The sequence below is a fragment of the Salvelinus fontinalis genome, chromosome 24, assembly GCF_029448725.1.
Source record: "Salvelinus fontinalis isolate EN_2023a chromosome 24, ASM2944872v1, whole genome shotgun sequence".
Classification (NCBI taxonomy): Eukaryota; Metazoa; Chordata; class Actinopteri; order Salmoniformes; family Salmonidae; genus Salvelinus; species Salvelinus fontinalis.
In genome coordinates, this window is record NC_074688.1 from 33,163,814 (window position 1) to 33,191,279 (window position 27,466).

Here is a 27,466-nt window from a genome sequence, read left to right on the forward strand (position 1 = left end):
ATGCAACATATTCCTCTAAATGTTAGAGGTGTGCTATGGGACTTATCCAACTATCCCTATGGCCCCATCTTCAAGAGCAGACACAGCCTTGCAACTCTGCCATTCTATAACTTTCTGCTATGGGTCCTGCTCGGGGTTTTGACGTTTCCATGCTGTGTCCAGTGTTTAATCTTCAAAGTTGGGGTCCTTGGGCCCTGGAACTGCGACCCGGTCTACTTCAAGGCCCTACCTGCGCTGGCCGCTAAACTGGCCCTGGGCAGAATAAACGAGGATTTCAGTTTAGATTTGGGCAGCAAATTGGACTTTGTGATCCTGCAAGAAGCATGTGAAACGTCTAAAGCATTGACAACATTTGTGTACTACGAGAAGATGGTGGACGGTTTCGTCGGACCCACGAATCCAGGATACTGTGACGCAGCCTCACTTCTGGGCAAAAACTGGGATAAAGCTATCTTTTCCTGGGCTTGTATTAACTATGAGTTGGATCGAATCAAGAGCTACCCAACCTTCGCACGGACACTGCCGTCACCTACACGGGTGTTGTTCACCGTGTTGAAGCATTTCAGTTGGGCCAACATCGGCATCGTGTCTTCCAATGAGGATATCTGGATAGACACCGCGGGTAAAGTGGCCAACTCCCTGCGGAGCCAGGGACTTCCCGTTGGCATAGTGGCGTCGGTGGGAATGAACGAGACGGAGATGGAAAGCACACTGAGCAGAATCCAGGCTGCTGGAGAGATCAAAGGCAAGTGTTTTTAAGAACATATTTACCTTCTATTTGATGAAGTTTTGTTTACTGAAAAGATACGAGTGAAATAAGTGCAGGCTATGCTATCAAGCCTCACAAGACTGTTTAAAAAAAGAAATTGTTTTAAACTAGGCAACAGAAAATCTGAGCCTGATCAGTTTAAAGGGGTAATCCGCAGTTGAAACAATAACAAATCACTGAGGGATGGGGCTGGAGAAATGTAACCACTCTCAAATTCTTAGAAAGAGCTATGGATATAAGTACTAACCATCCATTATATCAACATAATAGTTTTAACCATGTTTTGAGGCTATAAAGTGTTTGTTTACATTTACGTTGTTTACAAACATTTGAGTACAACAAGCAGTGGCGATTTTATCATGTAAATCTTGGTGGGGCAAACTTTTTTTATGCATGTCAGTAAAGCCACTACCCAACACTAAACAATACATTAATTGCATTATAATGGTGACAAAGGTGCCCAAAAACTGTTTGGACCTACATAAAGCTGTCCCACCAGCAGATCTTTCCTTTCAGCACCATGGAGTGAATCCTTACGACCGCTACACCTGGCTATCAGCGGAGCCTTGTCTGGCAGCGAAGCAATTCATTCAGGATTATTTACTGCCTTTTTAAAAATCATAGCTGATATGGCTGACTTGCTTAAACAAATGTGGTTACTACTGACTCCTTGTGGATTTGTGTAACTCGATAAGAACCACATTCTCCTTCAATAATAACAAACGCCAAAATGAGTTTAGACTTTTGAACCATACACAAACATTATTACATTTATGTTCAGTAAATTCATAATGTTTGTTCTTATATCATTAATACTTAACTCTAAGTATAAGCAAGTGCAAGCAACAAGCTGAGGTTGGCCTATTTGTTCAGCACTTTCAGGATGGACACCAACAAAAATTCAGATGTTATTTCAGATAAATTCAACAAGATGATGAGGCCTTAACTTTACTCTGCTTTAAGTCACCACACACAGATAGAGAGAGAGAGGGAGAGAGAGAGAGAGAGAGAGAGAAAGAGAGAGAGAGAGAGAGAGAGAGAGAGAGAGAGAGAGAGAGAGAGAGAGAGAGAGAGAGAGAGAGAGAGAGAGAGAGAGACTCGGTTCGCCTACCATTTGAAATATTTTATTAGGCCTATGTCGTCTAAAAAGGAAGGTAAATACGATCATGAGGATACACTTTTATATACAATATATTGACGCACAGACCACTGTGACGGCCCCTACCTGCTCTGTCTACTGGGTTTAGCTGTGCTTACTTCCTGCAGGAGATTGGCGGCGGAGTAGGAGAGGTGTGTGAGCTAGGAGGGTTGTCACTGCTGAGGCGGCACACCTGTGAAAGCTCAGCTGTGGCATAAAGGCACTGTTTCCCCGTTCAGCAAGAGATTCCTCTCTCCATGCATACCTTTGGTTTTCGTTGTGTCTTTGGCAGTTGAGACCTAATTTACTGACCTTCATGCCTCATCTGATTATTGTTGAGTGTTTACTTTATTTCTGGAATAAATTCATTTTGTTATTCCTTTACTCAGTGTGTGGTTTCCCATTGTGTGTTATAATCTTGAGCCAGGTTGTATCACAGCATATTGCACAAACAAAACAACCCTCGCAAAATCAACTGGAATTACATGGGTCTGTTACTGTTTATAACAAATATTTGAACGGTGAGAATGTCACTGGCAAACATGGTTACAGACCCAACAACATTATATAGTATCTCATCAAGAAAAGCACATGAGCTAATTATAATACATCAGAATCATAAAACACGGGACGAGATGTTGAAACTGTCCATTGTGCCAATAGATGGTATGCACTCACATGAGATTTGCCGTGATGTTGACAGAGTGGCATGGGAGGTTTATTTCTTAGACTGGGTTAAGATGTCATTTTTGGGACACATCCTCCGTAGTGTGCCTTCGAATCAGTGGGTGTTTCGGCCTTTAATCACTAAACACCCTCATCAAAGGTGGCCAGCTAAAGGGTGATCAAGCCTTAGCTTGTGTCCCATGCCCAATTAAGATTTCCCACGGGACTATGCAAGGCAGGGGCGTCCTCTTCCCTGTGCCAGCCCTGCAGCTGACCGCATACCTCATATGCCCTCCTCAAGTTGGATGGATCTGAATTGGGTTCTCAGGTGGGGGTGGGGGGTCATGAAATTATAGCCCAGCAAGGGTCCTTCCGTTTGATCCAGATCCACTGGCTGCCTCTTTCAGCTGCTTGAGAAACTGCTCTGACGGTCTGCCGCAGAGCCTGTCCATGGATTCCAAGTTCTTTCAGCAACCTGATGGTGGAAGAAGCCACGAATCCTCTGCATCCCACTTCAACTGGCCAGACTTTTGCATTCCAGCCACGCTGAGTTGTGTCTGCTGCCAACTCTGTGTAACGCAGTTTCTTACGCTCGTAGGTCTCTTCAACAGAGTTTTCCCACGGGACTGTGAGCTCTATGATGTACACAGCCTTTCGTGAAGGGGACCAGAGTACCATGTCTGGCCTAAGGTTGGTAGAAGCAATCTCAGGTGGAAAAATTAGTTGCTGGCCAATATCGACAAGCATCTTCCAGTCCCGGGCCATGCCTAGGTGTCCAGTTTCTGGCTTTGTAGGAGGATGCTTGGGCCTTTTCTGTCCCTCCCGGATGAATGTTGTTGTTTTGACGGGATTGCTTGTTTTTGGAGGTAATGAATTGGTTGCACTCCTCTTGGTCTCAAGTGCTGCAGCCAGGCTCTTGAGGACCTGATTGTGCCTCCAGGTGTAGCGGCCTTGTGAGTGGCTGGTCTTGCAACCTGTCATTATATGCCTGAGAGTCGCTGGAGCTGGGCAGAGGGGGCAGGTCGGGTCCTCGCCATACCATTGATGTAGGTTTTTTGGTGATGGAAGCACATCATAAACAGCTCTTATGATGAAGCTGATGTTGCTTGCCTCCATTTGCCAAAGCTCACTCCAGTTGATCTTTCTCCTCTCCAGGCCTTCCCACCGCGTCCATTGCCCTTGTTTAGCAAGAGAGACAGCCTTTGCACTTCTTGCAGTCTCCTCCTGTCTGCGCACCTCCTCGACCACCAGCTTCCTGCGTTCAGATGTTGTTGCCTTATGGAACGTTGGTTTGCTTGCTGCCAGGCCAAAGCCTCCTCTTCCATGCTGGATATTCCCCACAATGTCTTGGTGTCTCAGGGCTGATATTGCTTGCTGCACAGCCTTGGATGATGTCCATTTCCGTCCAGTTTGTAGGGGAGGTGCAGCCTTGCTGATGGTCTGGTCTTTGGAGTCCTTCAATGTCATCTGAAGTCTTACTTTAGAGCACTTGTACTCCTCCGTTAGACTTGTAAGAGGTAGTTCAAGGACCCCTTTGCCATAGAGGCCGATGTTACTCAGGCATCGTGGGACACCCAGCCATTTCTTCACGTATGAGGTAATGGTTCCCTCCATCTTCTCCACTGTTGTTATTGGGACCTCATAGACGGTGAGTGGCCACATTACCCGGGGGAGAAGTCCAAACTGTAGGCACCAAAGCTTGAGCTTCCCAGGCAGTAGGGTCTTGTTGATGTTCTCAAGTCCGTCGGCGATGTCCTGTCTTACTTGCTGCACTTGATCTTTATCTCGGAGGCTTTCGTTGTACCATCTACCCAGGCTCTTGACGGGTTGCTCAGACACCGTTGGTATCGGGTCATCTCCAATGCAGAACCTCACATCTTTAAGCTGTCCCTTGACTATGGAGATGCTTCGAGATTTGCTTGGCTTGATTTTCATCCGGGCCCACTTGATGTTATCCTGCAGTTTTGCAAGTAACCGCCTGGTGCATGCTGCAGTGATGGTCAGTGTAGTCATGTCATCCATGTATGCTCGGATAGGTGGGAGACGGAGCCCTTCCTTAGTTCTCTCACCGCCGACCACCCATCTCGATGCCCTGATGATGACTTCCATGGCCATAGTGAAGGCCAGAGGTGAAATTGTACAGCCTGCCATTATGCCCACTTCCAAGCGCTGCCATGTTGTTGTGAAGTCAGGTGTTGTGAAACACAATTGCAGGTCTTGGAAATAGGCCTTTACCAGTGTAGTGATGGGTTCTGGTACATGGAAAAAGTTGAAGGATTCCCAGAGGAGTTCACAGGGAACTGAGCCAAAGGCATTGGCCAGGTCGAGGAAGATGACATAGAGGTCTCTCTTGTCTTTCTTAGCTGTTTGGATCTGGTGCCAAATCATACTAGTATGTTCCAGGCAACCAGAGAAACCAGGAATGCCTGCTTTCTGTACAGATGTATCAATGTACTTGTTCCTTTCCAGGTAAGTGGACAGCCTCTGTGCTATTATACTGAAAAAGATCTTCCCTTCGACGTTGAGAAGGGAGATTGGTCGGAATTGACTGATGTCTGTCGCATCCTTCTCTTTCGGGATTAGCACACCACCAGCCCTTCGCCATGCCTTTGGTATTATTTCCTTCTGCCACACTATCCTCGTGAGCCTCCAAAGAAAGCGTAGAACATCCGGGGCGTTCTTGTAGAGCTTATATGGTACTCCATTAGGCCCAGGAGCCGAGGCCGCTCTTGCTCGTCGGACAATGTTCTCTACTTCCATTTTGGAGGGTCAGTGTCCAGATTGAATTCTGGTGGTTGAATAGGTGGGATGTCATGTGTGATGATTATCTGCTCATGCCTTTTCGTGTCCTGGTGGACCTTTTCCAGATGTTCTTCCAGTTCTGGCTTTGGAGTTTTTAGGATTCCGCACTTTTCCTTTGCGAAGAGGTCTTTGACAAACTTAAAGTTTTTTTTATAGAACCGTGTTCTTGAGTGTTCCTTCTTCCTACGAAGTTTCCTTAAGTTTTCCGCTCTTCGCAAGGTTGCCAGCCGACATTTGATGTCTGCTTGGAGTAGCATGAGACCTTCTCTCTCTGCATCAGAGGCCTTCTTCCACTGCTTTCTCAGCTGCCTTCTCTCTCTGACAAGTATCTCGATCTCTTGCTGCCTCCTAGATTTGGCTGGCGCGGGTGGTGTCTTGCCACTTCTCCTTTCGTTTACTCCGTAGTGGTAGATAATGTCTCCCATCCTTTCAAGCTTTTTCTCTGCTGTTCCTACCTGTTGTTCCAAGATTTTTGTCAGGTCGTTGTTGTTTGTTTCCCACTCTCTCTTTTCAACAGCTTGGGACAACTTCACACTCGGTCTGTGCCCTTTGACCTTTTCCTCTTTTAGAGGTCTCTGTGGTTGGGTGAGTTCATCCACCGGCATTTCTGTGCTTGTGTTATCCTCCTCCGTTACAGGGGTGCTGATGCTCTGCGAACTTTGGTTTGCGTCCCGTCGCTGTGCTTCATTCGACTGATTTGACTGGCTGCTTCGTAAGAAGTACTGGTCAATGCAAGGTCCCTGTCTCTGCTCTCCCAAGCACCTTTTCCTCCCTTGATGGATCCTTAACCCCCTTGCCGATGTTACTCTCTCCCAACCACAGCTGCACACCTGAAGTGTGTGTCCTGCTGCTGTTATGGTTGTCTCATGTGCTGTGTTCCTACTCGTAGTCGTTTCCATTCCTGGGTCTGTAGCCGTGTGATCAGTCGTTGAGCCATCTTGCGCCCCAGCTCTCGCAGGCTCTAGGGGTATGTTCCTTTGTTGACTTTCAGTAGCACTTAGCGGGTGTCTCCAACATACTGAAGCAGCGTCGGAGACTGCCAACATGGGTAGCTAGCCCATTACAGCCCCATTGGGGTCTATTCCCTCCGGTCAGCTGTCTCTCCAAGCTGTCACACAGACTTTCCCATGTTGTCAGCTGTCCTTTCACAGCAGTCACTGGACAAGTCCAGATAATCAGAATCATAAAACACGGTAAGCATAAAGTAAGCTAAACAATGAAATAATTCCAACATTGCCTAAATTGATGAATAAGGAACTAATGAGAGACCTATAGAAGCAATAGGCCTATAACAATTGAGATGTACAAACTAGGGCATAAGGGAACGATGACAGCATGAGGCAATCCATCATTTCGATTAAGACATTAATGAGTGAGCTAAGATGGACTAGTCAAAATAACTTTGTTCAGCGCATTTGAAATGTACAGCGACAGAATTCAGAACATGGGCCGTTCTTACAGTATTCTCTCTGTACACCAAGTCAGAACTGTAGGATAAATAGAGGGCGTATAAGCAGAAAATGAAAGCTCTTACAGTATTCAATTACATTTCTCAAAAACAGATTATAGGCTACATGTGCACCACCAAGTAAGAACAGTAGGCTACGTGGGTTACTAACTAATAGGCACATGGGTTACTAACAGCTTACTACACAACAGACACTTAGTATTAGTGTAATACAGTACAGTGCATTCGGAAAGTATTCAGACCCCTTTTCCCACATTTTGTTATGTTACAGCCTTATTCTAAAAGGGATTACATTTTGTTTCTCTCATCAATCTACACACTACAGCATAATGACAAAGCAAATTTTGTAGAATTTTTTGCACATTTTATTAAATAAAAAACAAATCACATGTACGTAAGTATTCAGACACTTTACTCAGTACTTTGTTGAAGCACCTTTGGCAGCAGTTACAGCCTTGAGTCTTCTTGGGAACGACGCTACAAGCTTGGCACACCTGCATTCGCTGCTGATCCTCTCAAGCTCTGTCAGGTTGGATGGGGAGCATCGCTACACAGCTATTTTCAGGTCTCTCCAGAGGTGTTCGATCGGGTTCATGTCCGGGCTCTGGTTGGGCCACTCAATGATATTCAGAGACCTGTGCCAAAGGCACTCGTGTGTTGTCTTGGCTGTGTGCTTAGGGTCGTTGTCCTGTTGGAAGGTGAACCTTCGCCCCAGTCTGAGGTCCTGAGCGCTCTGGAGCAGGTTTTCATCAAGGATCTCTCTGTACTTTGCTCTGTTTATCTTTCCCTCAATCCTGACTAGTTTTCCAGTCCCTGCCGCTGAAAAACATCCCCCAATATCCCCCTGGCATATTACATAATTTATGCAGCAGCATAAAATACATTTTTGGACTCACAGTTGTTGTGCTCTGCTCACTTAAATAGAAAGGTGGCGCGGTGATCCTTCTTGTTGGCAAATTTTGTCTTCAAACTTTGTTATCAAAGTCTGACATTCTCTGGATTTGTGGTGCTTTCAAGACACCTGGAACTCTGAAAAAACAAAGTTGAATCATGACGTCAGTGATCTTCAGGTCGGAGCTCTAGAAAGAGGCCAGAGTTCCCGACTTGCAATTCCGAGTTGGATGTTCGTTCAAAGCATATTTTCCCAGTCGGAGCTCGTTTTTTCCCAAGTTCCAGTTGTCTTGAACTCACTGATTTCTGAGTTTCGAGTTTTCAAATGTTTCAATGTGGCAGAAGTCATGCTGGATGGGCACTTCTAATGTAAATCTATGGTAGCACCAAATGGGGCTTGAACTGCCTAGCTCTCCCTGTAGATTCTGCAGGGACGTTGTGTCCCCCCCATGAGTGACAGAATCCTGAGACAATCACGGCACAACTAGAGAAGATTAACAATGCCAAAACTCTGTATTTTCCACTGGCTGCCCTTCCACCACAGAAAGCACTGAGCTAGGCTGAAACACCTGCTTTTTGGAGCTGCCTTACTAAATAAAGCAAGAAAGAGACCATATTCCTATGCAGCTTTATTCAATCAATAAATTTGTTTTCCCATTGTTTGCAAACTGATATGTGACACAAATTAAATAACATGTAAAACACGCACAAAAATCATTTAAAAAACAACAGGTGGGGCTCAAAACAGGTATGAATGACAGGTCGCCACTGACAACAAATCAGATTTAATTTGTCACATGCGCCGAATACAACAGGTGTACCTTACAGTGAAATGCTTACTTACAAGCCCTTCACTAACAATGCAGTTTTAAGAAAAAATAAGTGTTAAGAAAGTATTTACTAAATAAACTGAAGTAAACAATAAATAAAAATGTAAAATAAAAAAAATTAAAAAGAAGAAAATAGAAAATAACTAATAATTAAAGAGTAACAATAAAATAACAGTAGCGAGACTATATACAGGGGGTACCGGTACAGAGTCAATGTGCGGGGCACCGGTTAGTCGAGGTAATTAAGGTAATATGTACATGTAGGTTGAGGTAAAGTGACTATGCATAGATAATAAACAGAGATTAGCAGCAACGTAATGGTTAGCCATTCAGGAGTCTTATGGCTTGGGGGTAGAAACTGTTAAGAAGTCTTTTGGACCTAGACTTGCCGCTCCGGTACCGCTTGCCATGCGTAGCAGGGAGAACAGTCTATGAGTAGGGTGGCTGGAGTTTTGGCAACTTTTAGGGCCTTCCTCTGACACCGCCTGGTATAGAGGTCCTGGATGGCAGGAAGCTTGGCCCCAGTGATGTACTGGGCCGTACGCACTACCCTCTGTACCCGAGCAGTTGCCATACCAGGCAGTGATGAACCCGTCAGGATGCTCTCGATGATGCAGCTGTAGAACCTTTTGATGATCTGAGGAGCCATGCCAAATCTTTTCAGTCTCCTGAGGGGGAATAGGTGTTGTCGTGCCCTCTTCACAACTGTCTTGGTGTGTTTGGACCATGACAGTTTGTTGGTGATGTGGACACCAAGGAACTTGAAGCTCTCAACCTGCTCCACTACAGCCCCGTTGATGAGAATGGGGGCTTGCTCGACCTTCCTTTTCCTGTAGTCCACAATCATCTCCTTAATCTTGATCACGTTGAGGGAGAGGTTGTTGTCCTGGCACCACACTGCCAGGTCTCTGACCTCCTCCCTGTAGACTGTCTCATTGTTGTTGGTGATCAGTCCTACCACTGTTGTGTCATCGGAAAACTTAATGTTTGTGTTGGAGTTGTGCTTGGCCATGCAGTCATGGGTGAACAGGGAGTACAGGAGGGGACTGAGCACGCACCCCTGATGGGCCCCTGTGTTGAGAATCTGCTTGGCAGATGTGCTGTTACATACCTTTACCATTTGGGAGCGTCCCGTCAGGAAGTCCAGGATCCAGTTGCAGAGGGAAGTGTTTCGTCCCAGGGTCCTTAGCTTAGTGACAAGCTTTGAGGGTACTATGGTGTTGAACGCTGAGCTGTAGTCAATGAATAGCATTCTCAAGTAGGCGTTCCTTTTGTCCAGGTGGGAAAGGGCAGTGTGGAGTGTGATTGTGTCATCTGTGTATCTGTTGGTGCGGTATGCAATTTGGAGTGGGTCTAGGGTTTCTGGGATAATGGTGTTGATGTGAGCCATGACCAGCCTTTCAATGCACTTCATGGCTACAGACGTGAGTGCTACGGGTCGGTAGTCATTTAGGCAGGTATTCTTGGTGTTCTTGGGCACAGAGACTATGGGGGTCTGCATGAAACAACAAGCTTATATTTTGGGTTCTGATGGGGTACGACAGTTGTACAGTGGCTTGAGAAAGTATTCATCCCCCTTGGCATTTTTCCTATTTTGTTGCCTTACAACCACTAATTAAAATAGATTTTTGGAGGGTTTGTATCATTTGATTTAAACAACATGCCTACCACTTTGAAGATTGTGAAACAAACAAGAAATAAGACAAAACAACTTAAGCGTGCATAACTATTCACCCCAACAAAGTCAATACTTTGTAGAGCCACCTTTTGCAGCAATTACAGCTGCAAGTCTCTTGGGGTATGTCTCTATAAGCTTGGCACATCTAACCACTGGGATTTTTGCCCATTCTTCAAGGCAAAACTGTTCCAGCTCCTTCAAGTTAAATGGGTTCTGCTGGTGTACAGCAGTATTTAAGTCATACCATAGATTCTCAATTGGATTGAGGTGTAGGCTTTGACTAGGCCCTTCCAAGACATTTGAATGTTTCCCCTTAAACCACTCGAGTGTTGCTTTAGCAGTATGCTTAGGGTCATTGTCCTGCTGGAAGGTGAACCTTCATCCCAGTCTCAAATCTTTGGAAGACTGAAACAGGTTTCCCTCAAGAAATGTCCTGTTTTAGCGCCATCCATCATTCCTTCAATTCTGAACAGTTTCAGAATTGATGCCCTCCTTGACTGGTCCCTGTCGATGAAAAACATTCCCACAGCATGATGCTGCCACCACCAGGCTTCACTGTGGGGATGGTGTTCTCGGGGTGATGCGAAGTGTTGGGTTTGCGCCAGACATAGCGTTTTCCTTGATGGCCAAAAAGCAAAATGTTAGTCTCATCTGACCAGAGTACCTTTTTCCATATGTTTAGGGAGTCTCCTATTTTTTTCTTTAAGCAATGGCTTTTTTCTGGTCACTCATCCGTAAAGCCCAGCTCTGTGGAGTGTATGGCATAAAGTGGTCCTGTGGACAGATACTCCAATCTCCGCTGTGGAACTTTGCAGCTCCTTCAGGGTTGTCTTTGGTCTCTTTGCTGCCTCTCTGATTAATGCCCTCCTTGCCTGGTCTGTGAGTTTTGGTGGTTGGCCCTCTCTTGGAAGGTTTGTTATGGTTCCATATTCTTTCAATTTTTTAATAACGGATGTAATGGTACTCAGTGGGCTGTTCAAAGTTTAGGATATTTTTTTATAACCCAACCCTGATCTGTACTTCTCTATAACGTTGTACCTGACCTGTTTGGAGAGCTACTTGGTCTTCATATTGCCGCTTGCTTGGTGGTGCCTCTTGCTTAGTGGTGTTGCAATCTTTTGGGCCTTTCAGAACAGGTGTATATACAGTGAGGGAAAAAAGTATTTGATCCCCTGCTGATTTTGTACGTTTTCCCACTGACAAAGAAATGATGAGTCTATAATTTTAATGGTAGGTTTATTTGAACAGTGAGAGACAGAATAACAACAAAAATGGCCAGAAAAACACATGTCAAAAATGTTATAAATTGATTTGCATTTTAATGAGGGAAATAAGTATTTGACCCCCTCTCAATCAGAAAGATTTCTGGCTCCCAGGTGTCTTTCATACAGGTAACGAGCTGAGATTAGGAGCACACTCTTAAAGGGAGTGCTCCTAATCTCACTTTCTTACCTGTATAAAAGACACCTGTCCACAGAAGCAATCAATCATTCAGATTCCAAACTCTCCACCAAGGCCAAGACCAAAGAGCTCTCCAAGGATGTCAGGGACAAGATTGTAGATCTACACAAGGCTGGAATGGGCTACAAGACCATTGCCAAGCAGCTTGGTGAGAAGGTGACAACATTTGGTGCGATTATTCGCAAATTGAAGAAACACAAAAGAACTGTCAAACTCCCTTGGCCTAGGGCTCCATGCAAGATCTCACCTTGTGGAGTTGCAATGATCATGAGAATGGTGAGGAATCAGCCCAGAACTACACAGGAGGATCTTGTCAATGGTCTCAAGGCAGCTGGGACCATAGTCACCAAGACAAAAATTGGTAACACACTATGCCGTGAAGGACTGAAATCCTGCAGCGCCCGCAAGGTCCCCCTGCTCAAGAAAGCACATATACATGCCCGTTTGAAGTTTGCAAATGAACATCTGAATGATTCAGAGGACAACTGGGTAAACGTGTTGTGGTCAGATGAGACCAAAATGGAGTTCTTTGGCATCAACTCAACTTGCCGTGTTTGGAGGAGGAGGAATGCTGCCTATGACCCCAAGAAACATTTTTACATTACATTTTAGTCATTTAGCAGACGCTCTTGTCCAGAGCGACTTACAGTAGAGTGCATACATTTTATTACATTTTACATTTTTACATATTACATATTACATATAAACCATCCCCACCGTCAAACATGGAGGTGGAAACATTATGCTTTGGGGGTGTTTTTCTGCTAAGGGGACAGGACAACTTCACCGCATCAAAGGGACGATGGACGGGGCCATGTACCGTCAAATCTTGGGTGAAAACCTCCTTCCCTCAGCCAGGGTATTGAAAATGGGTCGTGGATGGGTATTCCAGCATGACAATGACCCAAAACACACGGCCAAGGCAACAAAGGAGTGGCTCAAGAAAAAGCACATTAAGGTCCTGGAGTGGCCTAGCCAGTCTCCAGACCTTAATCCCATAGAAAATCTGTGGAGGGAGCTGAAGGTTCGAGTTGCCAAACATCAGCCTCGAAACCTTAAAGACTTGAAGAAGATCTGCAAAGAGGAGTGGGACAAAATCCCTCCTGAGATGTGTGCAAACCTGGTGGCCAACTACAAGAAACGTCTGACCTCTGTGATTGCCAACAAGGGTTTTGCCACCAAGTACTAAGTCATGTTTTGCAGAGGGGTCAAATACTTATTTCCCTCATTAAAATGCAAATCAATTTATAACATTTTTGACATGCGTTTTTCTGGATTTTTTTGTTGTTATTCTGTCTCTCACTGTTCAAATAAACCTACCATTAAAATTACAGACTGATTATTTCTTTGTCAGTGGGCAAACGAACAAAATCAGCAGGGGATCAAATACTTTTTTCCCTCACTGTATATTGAGATCATGTGACACTTGCACACAGGTGGACATTGCACACAGGTGGATTGCACACAGGAGATTGCACACAGGTGGACATTATTTAACTAATTATGTGACTTCTGAAGGTAATTTATTGTACCAGATCTTATTTAGGGGCATCATACATATGCACGCACCACTTTTCCGTTTTTTTTTTTTTATTCTTTGTAACAAGTTAATTTTTTCATTTCCCTTCACCAATTTGGACTATTTTGTGTATGTCCATTAAATGAAACCCAAATAAAAATATATTTACATTTCAGGTTGTAATGCAACAAAATAGGAAATACACCAAGGGGGATGAATACTTTGCAAGGCACTGTACATATAATTTATTTTTATATCCCAAATGTTATGTAGCAACTGCAGATTGCCCCTTTAAGGTGGCGATCCCTCACTGTCTCTGTCCTGTGTGTTCCAGTGATCATCATGTGCATGCACTCTGCTCTGATTGGTGGGGAGCAGCAGACAGCCTTCCTGCTGAAGGCCCATGAGATGGGTCTGACGAAGGGCCGCTACGTGTTTGTCCCCTACGACACCCTGCTCTACAGCCTGCCCTACTCCAACACATCCTACTTCCCCCTGCAGAACAACACCAAGCTGCGGCAGGCCTACGACGCCGTGCTCACCATCACTGTGTCCTCAGATCTGATGTCATTCAACGAGGCGTTCAACATGGCCAAGAGGTTTGAGGAACTCACCATATCACTGGTCCCACAGCAGGTGAGGAGGGTGATTCTTGATATTTTCAATTGTGGGATGTGAGTGGATTCCATCTGAATTTCAATTGATTGTTATGTTATTACATTGTTATTACAATAGTATTATAAATATGCCATTGATTGTATTTATTGAACATTGGTTATGTAGAGAAACACCATATGTCATTTGATATACAACTTTTTTGGGGGTGAGTTTTACATCAGTGTATCACTCTCAGTTTGAGAAAAGCTAATCATTTTAACCAAATAAACCATTTATCAATGGCCTTGCATTCCAGGTCAACCCCCTGTTTGGAACCATCTACAACAGTATTTACGTCCTAGCCAAAGCCATGCACAATGCCAGGAGAGCTGGCCAGTGGCTCTCCGGGACCAATCTAGCTTATTTCACCAGGAACATGACGTTCTCTGGCTTCAACCAGAAGATCAAGATAGACACTGAAGGGGAGAGCCAGACCAACTATGTCATCCTGGACTCCGACGGATGGGAGGGTCAGCTGTACCGCTCCTATCTGGTGGACCTGAGCGCTGACATGGTCCGCTTTGCAGGAAAATCCATTCATTTCCCTGGGGGTTCCCCTCCCCCCTCAGACTCCAGCTGTTGGTTTGAACCAAACACAATCTGCACTGGAGGTAGAGCACCTGTTTGTCTGTTAGTTTGTGTCTTTCATTCTTCCATCACACAACCAAACTATGTATTTAGTCTCCATGTCTTACCTGTGTCTCAGGTGTGGAGATAACCTACGTCATAGTGGTGGTTGTGATCATCTTCATTCTGATCGTGGGAGGACTTGGTCTAAGTCTGTTCGTAAGGTAACTCTTCTCACTGTCCTGTTCATCTGTTTTTACTGTATTTGTATGCTGTTTAGCGGAGGTGTGGACTCGAGTCACATGACTTGGACTCTGAGTCAGACTCGAGTCACAAATATGATGACTTGCAACTCGGCTTTGACTTTAACACCAATGACTCACGACTTAACTTGGACTTGAGCCTTTTGACTCGACCTGACTTGATACCCTCCCCAAGCCCAGATATTAAAAATGATGCTATTAAAAATAGTGTGCAGCGCATCAACTCTTCATTTAACAGATTACAGTTTGAATCGGACAGTAGCCAATCAAATTGTGCCAGCTGAGAAATGGTTGCGTGTGGCAGTGCAGAGAAACGTCGGCGGGTGAATTCAGACGGAGCCCTTGGAAAGATTGATACCCCAAATTATTATTTTCGGATATAAAGACTACGATGTATCAACAAAAAACGGATCGCAACTTGCAAAACATGCGGGAAGAAAATAACAGACGGAGGCGCAACAACTTCCAACTTTGTTCGACATTTGAAGCTGCACAAAGAACGGTAAGTCGTGGCTAATATAGCAGACAGCTATATAATTTATATATTTGCTAGTGTAGCATGTAGGCTAACATAACGTTAAATCAATGAGCCTCCACACAGTCAGTCAGTGCAGGAACGTGAACATTGCACCCAAGATTGAGCTACAACTGGCTCGGCAGTTGGTAGCCCACTAAATCCTGCCTGATGTTACTGATGTTCCTAAAACCATTGACATACGTTAGACTACTGTGTGTGTGTGTGTGTGTGTGTGTGTGTGTGTGTGTGTGTGTGTGTGTGTGTGTGTGTTTGTTTGTTTGTTTGTTTGTTTGTTTGTTTGTTTGTTTGTTTGTTTGTTTGTTTGTTTGTTTGTTTGTTTGTTAAGGTTGGGCGATTGTGTACAAGCCTACATCGCCCGATTGCGCCCCATAGCGACCCTCGATAGTCTATCGCTATGGGGGGTCTTCTCATGGTTAACCATGTATTTCCATGGAAATATAAAGTTTATTTGGAAAGTAATAAATATATATTTTTTTAAAAAGCATTCATGATTTGCGTCAACGTAATATACTAACTATTACTCTTGTTAAAAATATGAAGTGAAATTACATTTGGTGAAGAGCACATTATGACTTATTTGGGACTCTAAACTCAAAGTTTAGGACTTGAGACTTGACTTGAGACTTGTCGGTTTTGACTTGAGACTTGACTCGGACTTGCCTGTCTTGACTTGAGACTTGACTTGAGTGCTAAGACTTGAGACTTACTTGTAAAACAATGACTTGGTCCCACCTCTGCTGTTTAGATACATAGAGACTAAAAACCCAGACAGAGATAGTTGCTATTGCTTTGCTGTGACCTTGGCTGACATGCTCTCTGATTGGCTGGTAGGAGGAGAATCCAGCAGATCCAGTTGGTGAAGGGGCCCAATCGGATCCTACTGACTCGAGAGGACCTCACGTTCATCAACCCTCAACTTAGCAAGAGGGTAAATATATTTCCCCATGTGATTCTCTACAACATTACTTCTTTCTGATATACTGTATGTTCAGTCATCTATTTTATGCCTCATAGAAAATCACTCTAGAGGACCTGAGTGAATCTAAAAGTGCAATAGACAACAACAGTATGCATTCAGGAGACCCGCACCACTCTGTGAACAGCATCACTACCGCAACACATGACACCACAAATGTAGCTGTCTATGAGGTAGGTTGACGACGTTGACCGTTGAACAACAAGTCGACTTTTCATCCCTATCCTAAAATAGTTCAATGAGACTTGTAGAGAATGGAGCCAAAATAAAACCACATTTTCTTTCATGGCTTCAAAGGGCGACTGGGTGTGGCTGAAAAAGTTTGAAGAAGGACATTTCAAGGAAGTCAAGCAGAGCACCACCAAGATCTTTACAAAGGTAAAACCAAAACATAACAACAGTAAGTTCAAGCACAAGTACAGTGAATTGCTTGCGAGCTCTACTCAATAGTGCAGTAATCAATTTCTAAAACAGTATAAAAATCTAAAATAAATATATACTGTGTATATATAATAAAGAAAACATGAGAAATAAGAGATGAAGCTATATACAGGTCAGTGCCAATACCATATTTACAATGTATAGAGTCATGTCTGGGATGTGGGTTTGTTTTTGTTAACTTTGGGGTCTTAATTCTGTGTGAATGTGTCCAGATGAAGGATCTGCGAAATGAGAACATCAATCCGTTCCTGGGGTTTTTCACAGACTGTGACATGTTTGCCGTGGTGACGGAGCATTGTTCCCGTGGCAGTCTCCAGGACCTCCTGAGGAACGATGACGTCAAGCTGGAGTGGATGTTCAAGTCTTCTCTGTTGCTGGACCTAATCAAGGTATAACATGTTTGACACATCATGTTGCAAAACTTTTTCCACAAGTCTAATTTGTCCCAATAAGATAAAAAATATCTTCTAAAAACTTTCGGCCAGCAGTTCATGTTTCGGCCAGCAGATCAAACGTTTAAAATGTTTCTCTGGTACTTTGTCATAAGTAACACCAATGGTTTACCAGTTCTGATCATATTGGCCTCTCAGGGTATGAAGTATCTGCACCATCGAGAGTTCCCTCACGGTCGGCTGAAGTCACGGAACTGTGTGGTGGACGGTCGCTTCGTCCTCAAGATCACAGACTACGGCTTTAACGAGCTGCTGGAATCCCAGAAATCCCCCAAAAATCTAGTTCCACCTGAAGGTAACATCTATGCCTAGATCTGCACTTTTGTTTTTGAAAATGTTCACTCTTCCATATCACGTTAAAGGAGCCGTGTGGTCAACAACATATTTTTTTTTTGTTAATGCCTTGTTAGAGTTGTTTGAAAAGAATTGATAGTTACACTTCAGATTGTTTTGGATGGGTGGGGTTTTGGACCGCTTGGTGACATCATAACAAAGAGAGTTTGCCCTCCTCTCTGCCAATAGCAGTTTCTTTGCAGGTTACACATCCCTCCCACTAGGCTCCTCCAGTTAGGCCCCTCTCTCAGACCACTCCATAACAGTCCTAGCAAAATTCTTGCTTAGAAATTGCATTTAACTAAGAAGCTATTTTTGTTTGTTTTTGACTATTTTAATTGAAAACAATCACAGTAAGGTACTTAATTGTTACACAGAAATTATTTGATATCGAGAAAAAAATGGCTGCATTGGACCTTTAAAGATGGACTTGACACACATTCATTTGTATTTCTAGTTTGTGAATATAATCTATGTCATTTAGATTCTGTATGCTTCCCAGGTGCTGCATTTAACTACCTTGCCAATATCGTGACCCTGTGCCTCTATCTCAGATCAGTTTTGGACAGCTCCAGAGTTCCTCCGAGACGTGGAGAACTCTCGGAAGGGGACCTATAAAGGAGATGTGTATAGTTTTGCCATTATACTCCAAGAGGTGGTTGTCCGAGGACTTCCATATTGCATGCTGGGTCTGACTCCTGCGGGTAGGTCTGGGGAATACAAAACAAGCAAAACCATACAATCCACTCTTAGAGGCATTTTTTTGTTTTAGCTTGAGGTCATTTTTCTGTCATCTGAATCAACATCAATTGATTGATTTGTTATACTGGTATCTATCGAGGAATGTCAGAGTTGTAAATCACAATAATTCCCCATATCTACAGTGTATAATGTAGCTACATATTGTACATACAGAATGTCTGCTTTGCTTTGACAAGCTGTCTAGTACCAGCGGACAATAAACTGTGTAATGAGTTGTTATGCTCCCGTGCTGCTGTACAGTATAACCTCTCTCCTCTCTTTCCCTCTCCCTCACAATCAGAGATCATCCGTAAGGTGAAGAAGCCTCCTCCCATGTGCAGGCCCACGGTGGCCCCAGATCAGGCTCCTCTGGAGTGTATCCAGCTGATGAAACAGTGCTGGAGCGAACAGCCTGACCGCAGACCAGCCTTCGATGAGATCTTTGACCAGGTCAGAAACCCTCATTTGTCTCCATGGTTATCTGCTGTCAGTGTCATAGCAGGGTAATGCAGGGAATATGTCTGGGTAATTATGAGCTGTGGACAGCAGAAATTGGTCTGTCAGCACTCATTGGCCATGTCCGAAATCTGTCTTGCCTACTGCTTAATAAAACAACATACTGTGTACTAATCGTATTACATACTGTTTAGAACGTACTGTTTAGGAAAAATGAATGCAGTAAGCAACATATATTAACATACTAGGCTCACCCATCCTGAGAATGTCATCTAATAATGCTCAATTGCGTTGATTCCCAATCATTCATTCATTCATTCAGGTACAGCGCGTTCCCTTCTCTCATTATCAGCTGATTATCAGCTCTTGTCAAACACACATGAGTCTGGAATAGGGTCGCAAAATTAAAAGAACTTTCAATAAATTCCCTGGTCTTCCTGAAATTCGGGTTGGAGGATTCATGGAATCAGGAGGGAGTAAGCAGGAAATTCGGAATCCTCCAACCAGGATTTCTGGAAAACCAGGGAATTTATTGAAAGTTCACGGGATTGTGCAACCCTCCCCTGAAAAGACAATTCTCTTCCTCAATAGTGTATGTATGTATGTATGTATGTATGTATGTATGTATGTATGTATGTATGTATGTATGTATGTATGTATGTATGTATGTATGTGTATATGTATGAATATTTATGTATATATACAGTCGTGGCCAAAAGTTTGAGAATGACACAAATATACATTTTAACAGAGTTTGCTGCCTCAGTGTCTTTAGATATTTTTGTCAGATACTATGGAATATTGAAGTATAATTACAAGCATTTCATAAGTGTCAAAGGCTTTTATTGACAATTACATGAAGTTGATACAAAGAGTCAATATTTGCAGTGTTGACCCTTTTTTTTCAAGACCTCTGCAATCTGCCCTGGCATGCTGTCAATTAACTTCTGGGCCACATCCTGACTGATGGCAGCCCATTCTTGCATAATCAATGCTTGGAGTTTGTAAGAATTTGTGGGTTTTTGTTTGTTCACCCGCCTCTTGAGGATTGACCACAAGTTCTCAATGGGATTAAGGTCTGGGGAGTTTCCTGGCCATGGACCCAAAATATCGATGTTTTGTTCCCTGAGCCACTTAGTTATCACTTTTGCCTTATGGCAAGGTGCTCCATCATGCTGGAAAAGGCATTGTTCTTCACCAAACTGTTCCTGGATGGTTGGGAGAAGTTGCTCTCGGAGGATGTGTTGGTACCATTCTTTATTCATGGCTGTGTTCTTAGGCAAAATTGTGAGTGAGCCCACTCCCTTGGCTGAGAAGCAACCCCACACATGAATGGTCTCAGGGTGCTTTACTGTTGGCATGACACAGGACTGATGGTAGCGCTCACCTTGTCTTCTCCGGACAAGCTTTTTTCTGGACTTTACCCTAGTCCTCAGCAGTCCAATCCCTGTACCTTTTGCAGAATATCAGTCTGTCCCTGATGTTTTTACTGGTGAGAAGTGTCTTCTTAGCTGCCCTTCTTGACACCAGGCCATCCTCCAAAAGTCTTTGCCTCACTGTGCGTGCAGATGCACTCACACCTGCCTGCTGCCATTCCTGAGCAAGCTCTGTACTGGAGGTGCCCGATCCAGCAGCTGAATCAACTTTAGGAGACGTACTGGCGCTTGCTGGACTTTCTTTGGCACCCTGAAGCCTTCTTCACAGCAATTGAACCGTTCTCCTTGAAGTTCTTGATGATCCGATAAATGGTTGATTTAGGTGCAATCTTACTGGCAGCAATATCCTTGCCTGTGAAGCCCTTTTTATGCAAAGCAATGATGACGGCACGTGTTTCCTTGCAGGTAACCATGGTTGACAAAGGAAGAACAATGATTCCATGCACCACCCTCTTTTTGAAGCTTCCAGTCTGTTATTCGAACTCAATCAGCATGACAGAGTGATCTCCAGCCTTTTCCTCATCAACACTCACAACTGTGTTAACGAGAGAATCACTGACATGATGTCAGCTGGTCCTTTTGTGGCAGGGCTGAAATGCAGTGGAAAGGTTTTTTGGGGATTCAGTTCATTTGCATGGCAAAGAGGGACTTTGCAATTAATTGCAATTCATCTGATCGCTCTTCATAACATTCCAGAGTATATGCAAATTGCCATCATACAAACTGAGGCAGAAGACTGTGAAAATTAATATTTGTGTCATTCTCAAAACGTTCTCAAAACATACGTATGTATGTATTTGGATATATATATTTACCCAAATAATATCTGGGGGATTGGAAATGATGTAGACAATTACATTGATGGAAGCAACAATATATCAGCAATATTAAAGCTGATCCACCCCTAAAATTTTTTTTGAAAACGCTAGTATGGATATTCAGACACGGACGAAGTCTTGGCTCATAGCTTTATGGATTTTTACAGAGAGCATAAGTCATACATAATATTACATAATGTAGTGGTGCACCAATGATGATGATGATGGTGTTGTGTCACAGTTCAAGCTGATCAACAAGGGCAAGAAGACCAACATCATTGACTCCATGTTGCGGATGCTGGAACAGTACTCATCTAACCTGGAGGACCTGATCAGAGAGAGGACAGAGGAGCTGGAAGTGGAGAAACAGAGGACGGAGAAACTGCTGTCTGAGATGCTGCCTCCGTGAGCTTCATGTTATAACACACACACAGACAACTAAAGAAGACAATGGGCATTTTGTTATTTCAAGATATCATTCTTGTACAATGCCAAGGGTATTATCGTTTCATAACATGATACAGTACCATACTTTTGACTTTTAATGATTGTTTGTTGCTCTGTGTCACATTACCACAAACACAAAATGTCCCCTGTCACGTTACAGTTCTGTGGCAGAGGCTCTGAAGACGGGTGCGACGGTGGAGCCAGAGTACTTTGACCAGGTCACCATCTACTTCAGTGACATAGTAGGCTTCACCACCATCTCCTCCCTCAGTGATCCCATCGAGGTGGTGGACCTGCTCAATGACCTGTACACGCTGTTTGACGCTGTGCTCAGCAACCACGACGTATACAAGGTCAGTTATACTATTTTCACACTACTGAGTTGAACCGAAATGTGCTGAGCATCATAGTTGCGGGTTGGGCTGCGGTGCTAGGGAAGCATCACAACAACACAAATCAAGTGACGTGATGATTTTTTGAGTATCGATGTGGCAATGATTTACTGTATGCCTGTTTGTTTTCATTGTGTAGGTGGAGACCATTGGTGACGCCTACATGGTGGCATCAGGTCTACCCAAGAGGAATGGCAACAAACACGCAGCGGAGATAGCCAACATGTCCCTGAACATCCTGAGCTCTGTGGGCACCTTCCAGATGCGCCACATGCCCAGCGTGCCCGTCAGGATACGTATAGGGATACACTCAGGTGAGAGAGGGCATTGGGTTGTCCCTGCCTGGCAGACACACTCTGAAGTTAGGTCACATATTAGCTAGTTGATCAATCTTGGTCAATGGCTGAATCCCAATGTGAGGTGTTTATAAAGATGAAGAGTTTCTTTCCAAAATGCTATATATCCATTTTCAGAAATCTTGGTAAATTATCTTCTACAGTTTAAAGAACTTAGGAAAGCGATTGGTGTGTTTTTTCACTATCTAATCATGACATGGGGTTGTTCAATGACAGACATGTATTTGTTTGAAATCTATCACTTGATGTTTTCATTTCAGAGACAAATAATCATGTTTTTTTGCAAAACGCTATGTATCCACTTCACTCACAAATAAATAAGTAGTATTGCCAGGTTTTACAGTCAAATGTACTGTAATAAATAAATACATTTTTAATAAAGAACTTTGATACATTTGTGACGTAAATATTTATTTGGGCTGAAATCTGAGGTGCAGCTAACTCTAATGAACTTATCTTCTGCAGCAGAGGTAACTCTGGGTCTTCCTTTCCTGTGGCAGTCCTCATGAGAGCCAGTTTCCTCATGGCACTTAAAGTTTTTTTCGACTGCACTTGAAGAAACTTTGAAAGTTCTTGAAATTTCTTCAGCATTGACTGACCTTCATGTCTTAAAGGAATGATGGACTGTCATTTCTCTTTGCTTATTTGAGCTGTTCTTGACACAATATGGACTTGGTATTTTACCAAATAGGGCTATCTTCTGTATACCACCCCTACCTTGTCACAACACGACTAATTGGCTCAAACGCATAAAGAAGGAAAGAAATTCCACAAATGAACTTTTAACAAGGCACACCTGTTAATTTAAATGCATTCCAGGTGACTACCTCATGAAGCTGGGGTTGAGAGAATGCCAAGTGTGCAAAGCTGTCATCAAGGCAAAGGGTGGCTACTTGGAAGAATCTCAAATATAAAATATATTTTGATTTGTTTAACACTTTTTTGCTTACTACATGATTCCATGTGTTATTTAATTGTTTTGATGTCTTCAGTATTATTCTACAATGTAGAAAATAGTAAAAATAAAGAAAAACCCTTGAATGAGTAGTTATGTCCAAACGTTTGACTGGTACTGTAGGTGAGACAACCAAATATCACAGCCAAATATACAGTATGCAAACATTCCATTCCAGCTAAACAATGGGCATAGCGATTTGCAAAAATAAAATCTACATTTTAATCCACACTTAAAATCTATTAATTGAAACAGTCATATTTTACACACACATGGAGGTACCCATAAGCAGCAATCATTTCTGGTGAAAAAAACACAAATGTGAAAAATGTGTGGATATAACGTTTTGGAAATAAGCTCTTCATATCACAATCAATCACTTTGATTCTATTTCCTTTTCTAACTGTCTGTATGTGGGGATCCATCATTCATAACGAGGGTGGCTGAAACAGTAGCAGGCCAGGGTTTGGTTTCTCAATGTGATGTCTGAGATGTGATGCACATGTGTGTTGTGTATGTACAGGGTCATGTGTTGCTGGGGTGGTGGGTCTGACCATGCCTCGGTACTGCCTTTTTGGAGACACAGTCAACACTGCCTCTCGTATGGAATCCACTGGGCTGCGTGAGTATCAGAGGTTCTTGGTGTTGATTTACAAAACATTAAGAACACCTTCCTAATATTGAGTTGCACCCCCTTGACACAAACCAGTGCACCTGGCCTGGCACCTACCACCATACCCCGTTCAAAGGCATTTAAATATTTTGTCTTGCCCATTCAACTTCTGAATGGCACACATATATAATCCATGTCTCAATTGTCTCAGGGCTTAGAAATCCTTCTTTAACTTGTCTCCTCCCCTGCATCTACACTGATTGAAGTGGATTTAACAAGTGACATCAATAAGGGATCATAGCTTTCACCTGGAGTCACCTGGTCAGTTCTTAATGTTTTGTTCACTCAGTGTATTTCTGCTCAGGATGTCTACATTATGGTATGGTTTGTAGTGACAGTGTTATTTCCGTTCAGCTTATAGAATTCATGTGAACATGAGCACTGTGAAGATCCTACGCTCCCTCAACGAGGGCTACAAGATAGACGTCAGGGGCATGACAGAGCTGAAGGTATAAACACTTCACAATACATTATCCTCTGTGTTCACCTGTAGGATTTCTTTCAACTGTTTATAAATAAATCATGAATAATGATGTGTTCTTACAGGGTAAAGGCATTGAAGAGACATACTGGCTGGTTGGGAAAGAAAACTTCACAAAGCCTTTACCGAACCCTCCAGAGATTAAACCAGGGTAGGAACTCACAATACAGTACCTCATGTTGACACCCTGGCGAGAACCACCCTAAGTGAATCTTAACATGTCTACATTTCATTTGGTGAATATTTGTGCATTGATTATACAGCAGTTCTATGTGTTTATGTGTAGTCATTTCACACATTTTCTCATCATTCACTACATGAGCAAAATGGAGCCCCATTGAATACTAGGATATGATTGAGGCTGTTATGGTGGTGTTACATGTTTTGCCTACTTTAGGGATGACAATCATGGACTGAACCCAGAGGATATAGCTGCGTACAAGGGGAAAAAAGCAGAGAAAAAAGCTTGATTCTCTGAGTCAAAATCGAGGAGGTAGCTAGCAACTTGCATGCCGTGCTCTGTTGTGTCATGGTGGAAAGCTAGTTGTTGTGTGGGTTCTTCTGTTGCATGTAGTTTGTGGATTTCACAATCTGTGGGATTTTGTTGATCCCCTCTACTACCCCGCCCCCTATACTGTCTATCCATAGTCTCTTGATCTGATCTCTTCAAGTCTTGATTTGATCTCTTCTCTAATATTCTGATCTTATCACCTTCAATACCGTTAAAGCAGAGCTTGACCATCCCAGAAAAGCTCTATTCATTTTGGATAATCTCTTTCCATTGTGAGTGGGTCACCCTCATTTCCGTCCATCCTTTCTTCTCACACTCTCATTTGAGGCAGCACCTCTGAGACACTGGTGGCTGGTGACACCTTAATTGGGGAGTACGGGCTCATAGAAATGGCTGGAACGGAATTAATGGAATTCACTCCATTCCAGAAATTATTATGAGCCGTCCTTCCCTCTCCAGCCTCCTGTTCTCTAAGACAATTAACATTCTCAGTCATGCTTCTTCTGCCATGTCCTCTCGTCTCACCAGCTGTCTTGTTTACTATAATCTGATAGGCCTACTAGACTACTGTTTTAAGTGAAAGTATGTTTAAATGTTATTTGATCTTCCATTCTCAGGGACAACTGGCAAGAGATGGTGACAGATGAGATCAAGACGATATTTCGCAAGGCCAACCGGGAGGTGGACAAGCCTAAAATCTGAGCAGACGAGACAGACGGAGAGAGACAAACATGGGGAGAAGAGGACACATCCAAAGAGAGAGAGAGAGGAAGAGAAAGGGATGATGAAGAACTGGAGGACAGAGGGCATGGACCGGCCTGCTCACTGCAGCTTACGTGGCCTCCTTTAATAGGATTTCCTGGCTTCTGTCTGTGTAATCTGCTTGTGGCCAGCACAGCAGAAAGGGAGAGCACTAATGAAATGAAGGTTGTTGTATTACCGTCCTACGACAGGGATAGTGCGTGTCTTCTTAATGAACCATACACTTATGTTTCTGGTCTCCCATTGGCCACTAAGTGGCTTCGTGTCAGTGGAGTGGTTTTGTCTAGATGGGATACAGTTTATGTCAAAATGGACTTTAGGTAGCAGGTTAGGAGAATTTACGCAGCAAGTTAGGAGAATTAATGTAGCAGCTAAGGAGAATTAAGTTAAGGTTAGGAAAAGGTTTAGGGTTAGCTAAAATCCAAAACATATCAACTTTTGACGTCAATTTGACATAAATTGTATTCCATGGCAGGGTGGGGGTGAGGCCCCAGTGCTCAACAGGATGTATTACTGTATCGCTCCACTCCCATACTGTACTATAGCTTTTAATCACATGCATAATAGGAGTTATGTTACATTTAAAAAAAATAATAATCATCACTCTTCTAAACGTTTTGGAAGGAGCACTTCTCTCCACCTGATGAGAGTTGTGGGGTGAAATAAGACATTTTGTTAGTTATGGCAAAATATGATATTCAATTTTTAAGTTATGGCCGAAAAGCTTTGTATGGATGTACGGTTAGCTTTCCAAAATTGTGAGAGGAAATCGGATATATATCTACTGTATTGTTAATGGACAACAAGTTTGTTGGCATCTAGGTAAATAATTCCCTATATTAATCATGTTTTTTTGTATGAGAAAAAAGAGTGCTATTTGAGGACAATGATACAATGCAAAAACTAAGGACAGACACTGGATTTCTATGTTTTACATTGACCTCTAGAAATTCAAAACAAAATGAGTATATGCATGCTGTGTCCCGTTGTTATAGGTTTTCTATGTAATGTTTCTGTAAAACGGCTTTCCTTTAAGCAGGGCATTTGGAGCCACGGAGGATACTGATTCTCCATAGACAAGACAAGTAAAGAATTGTCATGTCTGATGTCTATGCCATCATGGACAAGAGTACCATCTCTTGTTTGGTTGAAGGTATGACTTGTATAAAATAAAATGAATGAGCGTCCATTACAGGCGCTATGAGCTCATACTTTAGGGTTACCTATGCAGCGGAAAACATGAATAGATCATTACCAAATAACATGAGCAATGATATATGCAGATTGATGTTTGATGATACATATTGGTGAGCTTTTATTGTCTTCTATTATTTCATCTACTTCATAGACTATGAGAACAATGAATTAAAATAATATACAGTTTGCAACTTAAATTTTCAAGATGCACAGTGTTGAAAAATGTAATTTGTTACTGATTACAGTTACATGACTAATGTAATCCGTAATCAGTAACGTAAAGATGCATTCATTATGTTATAAGTCTTGGATATTTATGAGACACAAAGACTAATGTAAATATGATATATTTAATTAAATAAATCACTGTTTTATTTACATGTATATGACACTTATTTCAATGGCTCTTCTAGACAGAAGGAAAGGGAAAGTATTCTCCACATGGTTCCTCTATTCACCAGGAGATGGCGCTGAGATCACCTCTTGCTCTTTCTGTCCCCTCCATTCTCTTTGTCTTTAACTCTCTACATTGTTTATGGGCATATGATGATGGAGTACAACTTTGTTTCTAACACCCCAGATTCTACTATGTCTGTTTTTCATAATTATTTATGAACAGTTTCTGAATCAGTTTCGTGTCTAAGGTCTGTCAATTGACAATAGAGATGTCATAAATTTGACTTCCTTGTTGAGTAGATCTCTTTCTCCCTGTTCACCATGTTAACCTTGCACTCCAATCTCACCCAGCTAGGTTAATTAGCTCTATAATGGGGATTGCCTAACTTAGTGATC

The 27,466-nt window shown here is 43.0% G+C and overlaps 1 protein-coding gene across 1 annotated transcript; it reads left to right on the forward strand.

Annotated features, from left to right (window-relative positions):
• On the forward strand, window positions 1-26,997 carry LOC129822324 (retinal guanylyl cyclase 2-like). The gene is made up of 18 exons (XM_055880518.1): window positions 1-745; window positions 13,557-13,858; window positions 14,136-14,490; window positions 14,586-14,670; window positions 16,079-16,175; window positions 16,262-16,396; window positions 16,521-16,601; window positions 16,877-17,053; window positions 17,255-17,411; window positions 18,004-18,153; window positions 18,492-18,640; window positions 21,142-21,305; window positions 21,508-21,700; window positions 21,879-22,053; window positions 23,574-23,672; window positions 24,078-24,172; window positions 24,270-24,355; window positions 25,333-26,997. Exons 1-18 carry the CDS (start codon window positions 1-3, stop codon window positions 25,415-25,417), a joined length of 3,330 nt encoding a protein of 1,109 aa, XP_055736493.1. The 3' UTR covers window positions 25,418-26,997.
• Window positions 26,998-27,466: the final 469 nt, after the last annotated feature.

Bases quoted from the DNA above. Each gene is read 5' to 3' on its own strand.
- LOC129822324 (XM_055880518.1), top strand. From the start codon at position 1: ATGCAACATATTCCTCTAAATGTTAGAGGTGTGCTATGGGACTTATCC. The intron at 18,154-18,491 runs GTAGGTCTGGGG...CCTCACAATCAG, and splicing joins GCTGGGTCTGACTCCTGCGG to AGATCATCCGTAAGGTGAAG. The intron at 18,641-21,141 runs GTCAGAAACCCT...GTTGTGTCACAG, and splicing joins TCGATGAGATCTTTGACCAG to TTCAAGCTGATCAACAAGGG.